General features: G+C 36.8%; 1 protein-coding gene across 1 annotated transcript; it reads left to right on the top strand.

The window, feature by feature from the left end:
* The first annotated feature begins 452 nt into the window (after nt 1-452).
* LOC108141217 (arrestin domain-containing protein 17) lies at nt 453-4,020 on the top strand. Its single transcript, XM_017264469.2, has 3 exons — nt 453-645; nt 2,137-3,192; nt 3,639-4,020. The coding sequence occupies exons 1-3, from the start codon at nt 531-533 to the stop codon at nt 3,881-3,883; spliced, it is 1,416 nt and encodes a 471-aa protein (XP_017119958.1). The 5' UTR covers nt 453-530; the 3' UTR covers nt 3,884-4,020.
* Nucleotides 4,021-12,630: the final 8,610 nt, after the last annotated feature.

Genomic DNA, 12,630 nt, shown 5'->3' with positions numbered 1-12,630 from the left:
TTTATATTTTTGTGTAGTATTTATTTGGCCAACATTTTTATTTTATCTTATCAATGCGATAGGTATTTATGTATTTAAACACAAATTTGTACCATTGCTATCGAAGTATTTACATATGTAAGTGACAACGACAGCAGATATATGAGTTTTGCAGGCAGGCAGAAGTGATCGATGAGGGACAAGTGCTCAAGGTTGAGATAGCATTTGTAAAACTATGCAACTAGGAGAGGTACTTTGACGTTTAGCTACTGTATTTGCATAATTATATCTATGGAGTTTTTTCACTCAACTCTCCGCGTTGCCAACTATCCGTCATTCATTGCACTCATTATGGATGGAAAACAATGCTGTGGGTTTTGTAGAGAGTTAAGGCGATAAGATAAGACCGACCAATGGCAAATATTTGGTAAGAGAGTCTAGGCCCAGTTAACAATGCAGATAGCTTCAGTTCCCATTCGGCAGCAACCGCGCGCGGACGCTCGCAAAAATAATAACTCCGGCGAGGGCGTCCTCTTTACTGATTCACCATCATGTCGAAAAACTGCATGATAACGTTCGACCAGAATGAGCACGGCACCTACTTCACCGGCCAGGTGATTACCGGCAAAGTGATCGTCAATCTGACCAAGGCCAAGAAACTGCGCGGTACGTAAGCCCAACTTGGATACCCAGAAATCTATATCCAGGGGCGAACGCTTATCTAGTGTGGCGTATCTTATCGCATCGGATAATGTCGACAGTTTGGCAAAACCGAAATTTTTAACCATTAAAACGGATAATTTAGTGATAGCATGCGGACACTCTAAATGTGCGATAATTGATGGTTTCTGGAGCTCAGCGTCATAAATAATTTTCCTTACTTATGTTAGGGGATCTACACAAGTGATTGAATTTTGTTTCGAGGAAATACCGGTGGAATTAGTCACGGTGTTTGTTTATTTAACAATTGTGAACCTGCTGAAGCGGGTAAAGTTTATTATTAAGTTTTAGTTATCTTCCTGGCGCAGCGAAATTTCACGTCAATAGTGTTGAAACCTAACTGCTATGTACCAACAGAATTTTTGTAAATAACATTTAATTCATTTTAGACTGATTTATTCACTATTTTTTGGAAAATCGGACCAAACTGGTTCCGCGTTATGGTTTTATCTTATCTTAATATTAGACCTACCATGATAGGCACCAAGCTTTAAGTATATCAGAATTATAATCTCAGTTTGCAAAAAGATAAACAAAATGTAATCATTTTTTATGAGCTTGCTCGTTCTTTTTATACCCGTTACTCGTAAAATAAAAGGGTATATTGAATTCGTTGAAAAGTATGTAACAGGTAAAAGGAAGCGCTTTCGACCATATAAAGTATATATACTCTTGATCAGGATCAATAGCCGAGTCGATCTAGCCATGTCCGTCTGTCTGTCCGTCTGTATGAACGTCGAGATCTCGGAAACTATAAAAGCTAGAGATTTGGAACTTGGCATGCAGATTCTAGTATGTATGTAGTTCCTAAGCAGTCCAAGTTTATTTCAAAACGGAGCCACGCCCGTTCTAACTCCCACAAATTGTGAAAGTGTGTACTGTCACTCTGAGACATGATAGACAGTTGTTGTGTGTGCGTTTCGGACATATCTATCCGTAGACCCAAAAATTTTCAAAGTCGAGCATTTATTTTAGGAGTAATGGGGCTAATTAAGTTCTCTGCCGCCCCTCTGCCGCTGCTTAGCCACTGATGTGCCGCTGTTCTGCCTCTGTTAGTCGATAAGAGAGAGAGAAAGAGAGAGAGAGAGAGAGAGAGAGAGAGAGAATTACAGAACTGTAAGCGGGGTGCTGCACTCTCTTAGCTCTTAGTATTGGCTATGCAGTCCGATAGATGGCGCCACCTAAACTTTGATTGTTTTGTGAAATACTTAGGTTTGAAGAGAATTTTGTTGGCTGAATAACGGGTATCTAATTGTCGGGGAACTCAACTATAGCGTTCTTTCTTGTTTGTACTAGAAATGACTATCTTAACCTATATTTATATGTGTTACTAACATCGAAGATAAAAAAATTTTAAATAAATAACTCGGGTAAAACAGAAATATCTCTTTTGGGCCTACTTCCCTTACCGACATTTTAATTCTTCGAGTTTCGTAGGAATCAAACTGGAGATCAGTGGCTATGCACAGGCACAGTGGAGACTCCGCAGAAATGGCCGGGCGATGGCCATCCAAAACTCCAAGAAGCGATCGAAGCACCAGTACAGCGGACGGGAGGACTACATAGCCTCCACCACTTACCTAATGGGCTCCGAGCAGGGCAGTACCTTCAGCATGGACGCTGGCACGTACACCTACACTTTTGCCTGCCCCATTCCCAGTCACTGTCCCTCGTCCTTTGAGGGTGCCTTCGGCCATATCCGGTACCTGGCCAAGGTCACCTTCCTTAAGCCGGGCGCCTCCAATCGCACCCACAACGTGGGCTTCACGGTGCTGAAGCTTCTAGACCTCAACCAGGAGAGCAAGATGCTTCGCGAGCCGGCGAGCAACGAAGCCGTGGAGTACTTCTGCCTAATGCACACGAAGCCCGTGGAGCTGAAGGTCACTCTGCAGCAGCAGGGCTACGTCCCCGGTCAGTTTTTGCTGGTCCACGCCCAGGTGCGTAATGAGTCCAGCTCCGACTGCCGGAAACTACTGATCATGCTGCACCTGCGGGCTACCTACACGGCGGACCAGCCGTCTCTCCGCACGACCTCCGAGAAGATAATGCTGGTGAAGCGCGAGTGCGGACCAGTGGCTCACCATGGCCAGAGGACCTACACGGAATCCCTGAGGATCCCAGCCACGGCACCCACCTGCGAGCACCTGAGCAAGGTGGTGCGCGTATCCTACGAAGTGCGTGTGGTGGCTGTGATGAACTGGTTGATGGCCAACCCGCGGGTGATCATCCCCATAACTATAGGAAATGTGCCGCTGGCCACTGCGGCCTCGGGACCGGACTTCCTGCCAGCCAACGCCTATGCCGCCGAAATTGGAAGCCCGCTGCCCTCCGATTTGCCGTGCACCTCCACAAGAGCCATGGAACTGGCTCAGATGTCCAGCAGCGGGGTGAGCAACTCCGGCTACGAGGTAAGCGAGGATCTTGAGGACTTCGAGCTGCCGGAGGACGGAGACGATGAGCAGGAGGCGAGCGACGAGTTCGTGTCAGACTTACGTGAGTACAAGGGTAGTGCTATGTTATATAAAACACATGTCCAAAAGAATTTCTTTTATTCTTATATTACTAAGCTAAGTATGTCGGACATTTATAGTGCTAGGTTGTGCATGCACTCGATTTTATAAAACTGTTTCTTAAACAATGAAAATGAGTTCAATAGTAAACAAAAAGTTCGTAAGAATTATAAACACATGGTTTGGCTTGTAAGCATTGACGAATGTTTGTCAATTATTGTTTGCGAAACTGTTAATCTTACGATACCTGCACGTTAGATTTATATTTTCCAAAATTAAAAGTCTTAATCGTAATTTGAAACCATTTTCTTTTGGAGTCGCGTAAATTAATTTTTTTCACATTTTTTAATTTTTTTTTTTTTTTTGATAAAGCTTATAAAAAATATTGCTGAGTATCTTAATGTATCGTCTCTTACTAATTTTCCACAGCTCCCCCTACGTACGAACAAGCCATGTTTATGACCGCTGATATAGCGGACACAGACGCAAACACCGTCAGCGCGTCTTCCCGGTTTACACCGCGCTACCCGGTTTTCGATGTGGACACCTTCCAAAACCCCCCGCCTAATCCTCCGCAAAAGAAGAGGCGCCGCCGCCGGAGACGACCCGCCGATCCTGGACAGTCGAAGCAGCGTCCGGAGAAACAGCCCATGGAGTCACCCGTGCAAATCTGAGTCCTCTATCGCTTTAAATTCGACTTTATCTTATCTCGGCAGTATTTATTTCTTTTTTGGTTTGCCAGTCTACTAACCAAATGATAGTATATATATCTACACATACCTACGAAATGGTAAATAAACAAACAAGAATATAAAAGTGTCTCCCTGGGTGACATGCGATAAACTGCGATAATTGACCTGACAGCAAAAATCTTTGAAATCAGCAAGCAAAGTATTTGTGATATCAATATTTATACCCTTGCAGAGGGTATTATAATTTCAGTCAGAAGTTTGCAACGCAGTGAAGGAGACATTTCCGACCCTATAAAGTATATATATTCTTGATCATCATGACTAGGAGAGTCATCTAGCCATGTCCGTCTGTCCGTCCGTCTGTCCTTCCGTTTCTACGCAAACTAGTCTCTCAGTTTTAAAGCTATCTGCATGAAACTTTCCCAAAAGTTGTCTTCCTATTGCAGGTAGTTTATAAAACGGATCGAGCCGGATCGGACGACTACAGCATATAGCTCCCATAGGAACAATCGGAAAAGAAAATAAAAAAAATTATAGCTTTGCTGTTTTTTAATTTTTTTTAGGTCTTCGACACATAGTAATGGTTAAATACTTCAGAATTACGGTTTAAATTTCATAAAAATCGGGCGACTATAGCATATAGCTCCCATAGGAACAATCGGAAAAATAAATGAAAAAAATTATAACTTTGCTGTTTTTTAATTAATTTTTTTAGTTCTTCGACATATAGTAATGTTTATTTCAGAATTACGGTTTAAATCATCATCATGATAATCGGACGACTATAACATAAAGCTCCCATGGAAACAAAAAAAATATTTAAAAAAAAAAATTTTTTAAATGCAACTTTTTTATTTTGTAATTTTTTTTAGAAATTCTTTTTGATTATTTAATTATTTGACAGTTCAGAATTACGCTTTTAATTTTATTAAAATCGGAAAACGATATCATATAGCTGCCATAGGAACTCAAATAATTGAGCTGCAAATCATCATATCATCATCAATGCTTTTAAACATACACGCAAGTAAATCATACTTTTATTGTCTTCAAGAGTATTTAATAGCTGCAAGGGTATATGAACTTCGGCTTGCCGAAGCTTGCTTCTTTTCTTGTTTTACTTAATTTTCAATTTGAAAATATGTATAGAACATTAGTTTAAAAATGTCACCTCTCTGTCAAGATCAACTTTAACACCATTTGTATACCATTGAAGCGGCTATTTCAGTCATCAGTCAGTCACTGAATAAGAAATTTCCGACCCGTTAAAGTTCTTGATCAGCATCACTAGGAGAGTGGATCAACAATCTATCTGAAACAGTGGATTGACATTGCAGAAGCTGAAGTCATCAACAACTATGACAACTACATACTACAACATAGCCAACGATGTCAGAATCCATGGAGTGCCGCATCTCAATATGTTTCATTATTCATAATCATATTACTCATTTACCACAGGAATCTCACTAATTCATGTCAGACCAAAGGGCTCTGAGAGTTTTGAGTGCATTCGAAGTAAGCACGAGCTTACTACTTTCCCAAAATATTCGAAATCGGCGAAAGATAATCTCTCAAACCGCAGCTTTCGCAACTAAATATCTAAACTTATCTAAATTATCTTAACCTTAAGTCTAGACTAGGGAAAACAGCCTTTTACATCCATCGGATATGATATTAAACGTTAATAATAGTTTAAGAGTTAATTAAGCGGGTATACTATTATGGAGTTTTTAATGGGTGCAAATCTGTACCTACAATTTTTTAAATTAACGCTCAAAGCCTAACTAAGAAAATGGATGAATTAACGTTAACTTTTGTAGGGTCAGATGTTGATATGGAATGTGTGTCTGAAACCTGTCTTACGACAAAAGTATGAGATTCCGTTGTTGCTTGTGATGTCATCTATATACAAGTAAACGATTAAATGCCAAATTAATTTCTAAGCATCCTCCTAAGAGTGGAAATAAACATAAATTTTTCAAAATTTGTGGCTTATGAAAGTACTAGTTAGTTGCATATATAGACCACATCGTGATATAGAATACCAAGGAATCATTGAACTTATTAATACAAAAATGTCTGGTGTTCTGTGATTTTATTTCAGTTGGATATCTTTACAGCAATATGTAATGTATGCATCGACTCTTAGACAAAATGTCATCTGTTAGACCTTATTATATGTTTTTTTTTTGTCACTAGTGCTACATATCCTTCTATATGACCAAATTTCTTGCCAATTTCTCTAAACATGACCTTATATTTATGACGTAAGATTTAATAACATTCTAGACCAATCTGACAACTATTTAAGGTATAGAGACTTTAAGAACCATGATTATAGACTACTTGAAGAAGAGTGGTATTTCTAATGTTTAAACGGTATCATTCTCTACATTTGTGTTTTAGAAAATGTTTTCTAAAATATAGGAACTTGTTTGCAGTTTTCTAAAAGTTAATGTGTATTTTTCTATGCTGCCTCTTCGCAATGCTCTTCATTTATAGGTGAATTCGACCTTGCTTTCAGCAAATAAGTACACCAGCCTCTTCTAAAATTAAGAAAATCGGCTTTAAGTTTAGATAATTTTTTACATATATAGAAATCTACTTTTCTATAATATAGAAATTTTCTTCTATTATTTATTTCTATGCCCTTATAACAAGAAAATAATTTTGTCTGACTTCTAAAGACTAGTAAGCAATAGCAATTTTATTGCATACTTTTCGCTTTGAATTCTTATATGAGATTTGTGCAAAATTAAATGTGATGCCAGTGTGGCGCAACCGGCTAATGCGAAACCAAAAGGTCCTCGGCTCACATCTAGGTTGAACCATGTTGGCCCAAAAATAGAGTGAGTTTGTTTTTCGTTTTACTTTCATAACATAATAATTTATCGTATTTCCTTTCCTTTTATTCCAATTACAACAAGAAAGGAAGCAAATTTCGGCAAGCCGAAGTTCATATACCCTTGCAGAAATTGCAAAAATTATAAATTCTGGAAAACATTAAAATTATCATTTACTTGAGTATATGTCTAAAAACATTGAAACTATGATAATTTGCAGCTCAATTATTCGAAAGTTCCTATGACAGCTATATGATATCGTTTTCCGTTTTAATAAAAATAAAAATGTAGTGCTGAACTGTCAAATTATTGATACAAAATAGAAAAGTTACATTAAAAAAAAATTTTTTTTTTACTGTTTTTATTGCTTCTATGGGAGTTTTATGTTATAGTCGCCCAATTTTGATGAAATTTAAACCGTAATTCTAAAATATTTAACCATTGCTATATGTCGAAGAACTAAACCAAAAATTAAGAAACAGCAAACTTATAATTTTTTACATTTGCTTTACCGATTGTTCCCATGGAAGCTTGTCCGATTCGGCTCGTTCCGACTAATGTACTACCTGCAATCGAAAGACAACTTTTGAAAAAGTTTCATGTAGATAGCTTTAAAACTGAGAGACTAGTTTGCGTAGAAACGGACGGATAGACGGACACGGCTAGATCGACTGATGCTGATCAAGAATATATATACTTTATAGGGTCGGAAATGTCTTCTTCACTGCGTTGCAACTTCTGACTGAAATTATAATACCCTCTGCAAGGGTAACATTACATTTAAATGTAACATTTCTACTTTGTAATTTAAAAAAAAAAAATTTTTTGACTTTTTAATAATTTGACAGTTCAGAATTACTCCTTTAATTTTATTGAATTGCCATAGGAACTATCGAATAATTGAGCTGCAAATCATAATAGCTTTATTGTTTATACCCTTGCAGAGGGTATTATAATTTCCTTTGCTATTTCTATGAGAGATGTTGTTTTTGGCCGACTGATAACTTGCGCGCCAATTCTATTGTTTTGCTTGGTTTGTTTTGATTATAAGCTTGGCACGCCTTTTTATTGTTGTTTGATTTTTGGTTGTAAATTTACGCGCGTAAAATATTGCCATTTTATTGGAAAAGTCAAGCCTCTTTCAATTGGCTTTTGATTGTGCTTCTGTGCGGTGGTATTTACAGTGCAAAACAGATAGTGTTTAAAAAAGTTCGAAGATTTGATTTACAATATAGCGTGCTTTTTTTTAAAACGCCTGTGTTGCTGTTTCGAGTGTTCCTGGTTATAACATCATCAATTCGCAAGTATAAAAGTAGTTTAATTTATCTAATTATTATTATTTTTTTATTAAATATATTGGGATAAATAGGCTTAAAAGCAATGCCGTACCCACTTTGAATTTAACATTGAACATTGGAGTTTCGTAAGCTTTGGGGCTTAACGTAAGAGCTATAATATGCGATCAAGGCTGAATAATAGAGCAGCATTCAAAAAATCGGTATTTAACATACACAAGCCGAGTTTTAATGTTAATGAAAAAGAAATATTTACAATATTTGATGCCCTACATTTTATAAAATCATTGACAAACATAAAATTGAAGAATAATTTAATTACGGCTGAAGGCAAAGTTTTTTTTTCATGTCTTTTCGGTCGCACCGTGCGCGCCTGTATGTTTTTCAGTTGAGTGCGTGTATGCACTTAATAAGGCCGGCGCAGAATGAGCGTTGCGGCTAGCTTTATTTGTGTACATAAGTTAACATTAACATTAACATTAACAGAGAAAGACAGAGATAACAGAGAAAAAATACTAGATTTACATGCTCAGGAAAGTGACCGTTCAACAGTCATAGAAAATACCAATAGGTAACAGCAACCTGTTAATAATTTTAGCCTGGCAGTGCCGTGCCCATTGTTTACATTTGAAATTGGTTTATGCTGTAGTTTTAAGTTCAGAAGTCAAAGTTATGGTTTTAATTGTTGTTTGCATTAAAGATATTTTAACTGTGTTTTCCTCTTGCTTTTCAGCATGGCCAGATCAAGCGTGTGGCAGCCGACTAAAAGTATCTTGGAGAACTTTAATATCCACAAATAGTACACTCCTGTATGCTCGCCACTGAAAAGTCCAGCCTTTATTCAAATTGGATTTCGGTTACCCATTCCTGTTATGAACATAGAATGAAAATGATAGATGGGTTTATTTTAATTTTACTGAGGAAAATCATTAAATGGCTAACAGATAAATGTACATATACGAAAGGAAAAGCTGTATCAACAGCTGGTGCAAGAAAACTAAAAATACTCAAACAGTATTTAGTTTACTATAAAATGTCTGAATTTTGTTTTTGTGTGAATAGGAGGTATTGTTAGGTGGGTAACAAGGAGATGTTCAAAGAATTTTGGAATGTCAAGTCGACTCATAAGTCTATATTAAAGACTCCATCGCAATTGAAATGGCCTCCTCGTGGTTTTCCCTGGATACCGATTTAAATACACATTTATTATATACATAACCCTGTATTTACAACAATATTAAATGGACTGTGTTAAAAAACATATCATACGAAAATGATCCTTTTTATAATGCTATCTTACCAAAGTAGTGATGAAAATTTAGGAAATTACAATTTAAACTATACAATTATTTTTATTAAAATTTTATTTTAATACAAAATGCAATCCATTTAATAAATAATAAAATACTTCTTACATTTTTGTAAAGGTAAATGGAACAAATATATATATTAACTGTCTTTAAACAATTTGTTATAATCCAAGATATTGGTACAATTAAAATCTTAAATTATTATCATTTAAAAAATGCGGATGCCCACATGTGGATGATTCCATCGCTAAGGAAGGCCTGCGAGGAGATCGCCGTGTCGAGAATTAACCAGATGGTCCTCTCCGACCTACTGATCTACTTTGACAGTGCGCTTAAGTCCGAGAATGAGTATATGATCACGCACACCTCACAGGCCCTGAAAAATTGGTGCAGCTCGCAGATTATAACCGACGAGGTTTATCAACTGGAATCGGATGCCTTCAGAGAATTCGTAACCCGTATAAAGGGCTCTATAAGCGAAAGAGTTCTTTTCGATCTGGTGGAGAAGTACGTTATAATGCAAGGGCTTTTTACACAAAACCTTAGCGAGCATAAGAAATTGGAATGTCATGGAATCGCTAGCAAGGACAAAAGTTTCCGGTGGAGAAACTAAGCCTTACGGAAAGAAGTAGCTCCAAGTCCTTGCCAAAAAAGGATATCAATGAGGAGTATGTCAAGAGTCTTATTAGTCTAATAACCTTTACGGATATGACACATAGTGAATTCTTTGAGGGCCCCGGAAAGTCCGATCTGATCATGTACAAAATTGCTTGTTCTAATAATCAAGTCAGAATTGGTAGATCAGGTCAAATATCTTTTACTTAAAAGCAATGCCGTACCCACTTTGAATTTAACATTGAACATTGGAGTTTCGTAAGCTTTGGGGCTTAACGTAAGAGCTATAATATGCGATCAAGGCTGAATAATAGAGCAGCATTCAAAAAATCGGTATTTAACATACACAAGCCGAGTTTTAATGTTAATGAAAAAGAAATATTTACAATATTTGATGCCCCACATTTTATAAAATCATTGACAAACATAAAATTGAAGAATAATTTAATTACGGCTGAAGGTAAAGTTTTTTTTTCATGTCTTTTCGGTCGCACCGTGCGCGCCTGTATGTTTTTCAGTTGAGTGCGTGTATGCACTTAATAAGGCCGGCGCAGAATGAGCGTTGCGGCTAGCTTTATTTGTGTACATAAGTTAACATTAACATTAACATTAACAGAGAAAGACAGAGATAACAGAGAAAAAATACTAGATTTACATGCTCAGGAAAGTGACCGTTCAACAGTCATAGAAAATACCAATAGGTAACAGCAACCTGTTAATAATTTTAGCCTGGCAGTGCCGTGCCCATTGTTTACATTTGAAATTGGTTTATGCTGTAGTTTTACGTTCAGAAGTCAAAGTTATGGTTTTAATTGTTGTTTGCATTAAAGATATTTTAACTGTGTTTTCCTCTTGCTTTTCAGCATGGCCAGATCAAGCGTGTGGCAGCCGACTAAAAGTATCTTGGAGAACTTTAATATCCACAAATAGTACACTCCTGTATGCTCGCCACTGAAAAGTCCAGCCTTTATTCAAATTGGATTTCGGTTACCCATTCCTGTTATGAACATAGAATGAAAATGATAGATGGGTTTATTTTAATTTTACTGAGGAAAATCATTAAATGGCTAACAGATAAATGTACATATACGAAAGGAAAAGCTGTATCAACAGCTGGTGCAAGAAAACTAAAAATACTCAAACAGTATTTAGTTTACTATAAAATGTCTGAATTTTGTTTTTGTGTGAATAGGAGGTATTGTTAGGTGGGTAACAAGGAGATGTTCAAAGAATTTTGGAATGTCAAGTCGACTCATAAGTCTATATTAAAGACTCCATCGCAATTGAAATGGCCTCCTCCTGGTTTTCCCTGGATACCGATTTAAATACACATTTATTATATACATACACCTGTATTTACAACAATATTAAATGGACAGTGTTAAAAAACATATCATACGAAAATGATCCTTTTTATAATGCTATCTTACCAAAGTAGTGATGAAAATTTAGGAAATTACAATTTATACTATACAATTATTTTTATTAAAATATTATTTTAATACAAAATGCAATCCATTTACTTTTACAAACATATAAAAAGTATTTTAAGAGTTTAATATAAATTCATTTTTTTAAGATTAGAAAAAGTTAAAAAGTTAGTTATCGGTAACAAATTCAAGCGGCGACTTTTTAGAACATAAAAATATACACAACTAGATAATTAAATAACAACATTAAACAAAATTCATAACAAGTGTCCGGAATTGGCGCGCAAGTTATCATATTCATATTGAAAAGTAGCAAAAAACTAGATATTCTTGATGCGTCGAAATGAAATAAACGCACACACGCACCCGTTTATAAGAATGAAAGTTAATCACAGAAATATTCTTCATTTTTTTCGAGAAATATTGCAACATTGTCGATGGCAACATTTCAATACAACGGTCAAGAACCTGCAAGTTCAATAACATAAACACACGCATCCGGTTAAAAGCCACAGCGCAATACCAAAATTGTGATTCTGCAAACCTTGCAGTTTCAGCCGCTCCATCAGAACTAGGCCACCGCCGCGGTCTCTTCCGCCTGGAAATTAACTTGCATGATCACGCATACATACAAAGACCATTCCGGCGCAGGGCAGCCTTCTTCAAAATGCGCCTCTCTGCCATAGAGTAAGAAATAATAAACAGTTCTTAATCTATGTCTCTGCGACTCAACGACTGAACTCGTGCACTGAGGGCGCGAGCATAAAAATGAGAATAAGAATGGGAGAGCAAAAACCAGCTGCTGAGAGCCCGTGGGGTCTCCCGGTTTCAAATTTTTGTGTCCATTTTCGTTGTATGGTTGGTGATCGTACGTAGGAAAAGCGCCTCTTCCAGGAAAATGTCTTGATACCGTACATTATAATTCGTCACACGAGTGGGACACTAGTGAACGAAACGAACGAAAATAAATCATGCCAATTTGTAACGACGTTTTCAAAATATGAGATGGAGCAGTTAATAGTAGAAATTTCTTCTTATAAGGGCAACCGCAAAAATGGACAGGGATTTTTCCAAAAAGGCTATGCGATGAATTTAAATTGTACCATGCGTACCATTTCGATAAATCTGAAGGAAAATTCCAAGGTAGGTGATAGATTTCACAAGTTTTTAAAAAATATGGAATGAATCTAACGTGTTCAATAGGACCAAAAAAGCTTGCGAGCTACTGGGATC

Source organism: Drosophila elegans, unplaced genomic scaffold (assembly GCF_018152505.1).
Source record: "Drosophila elegans isolate 14027-0461.03 unplaced genomic scaffold, ASM1815250v1 contig_476, whole genome shotgun sequence".
NCBI classification, from domain to species: Eukaryota; Metazoa; Arthropoda; class Insecta; order Diptera; family Drosophilidae; genus Drosophila; species Drosophila elegans.
This window is presented reverse-complemented; position numbering and strand designations above follow the sequence as displayed.

Bases quoted from the DNA above. Each gene is read 5' to 3' on its own strand.
- LOC108141217 (XM_017264469.2), top strand. From the start codon at position 531: ATGTCGAAAAACTGCATGATAACGTTCGACCAGAATGAGCACGGCACC. The intron at 646-2,136 runs GTACGTAAGCCC...CGAGTTTCGTAG, and splicing joins CAAGGCCAAGAAACTGCGCG to GAATCAAACTGGAGATCAGT. The intron at 3,193-3,638 runs GTGAGTACAAGG...AATTTTCCACAG, and splicing joins CGAGTTCGTGTCAGACTTAC to CTCCCCCTACGTACGAACAA.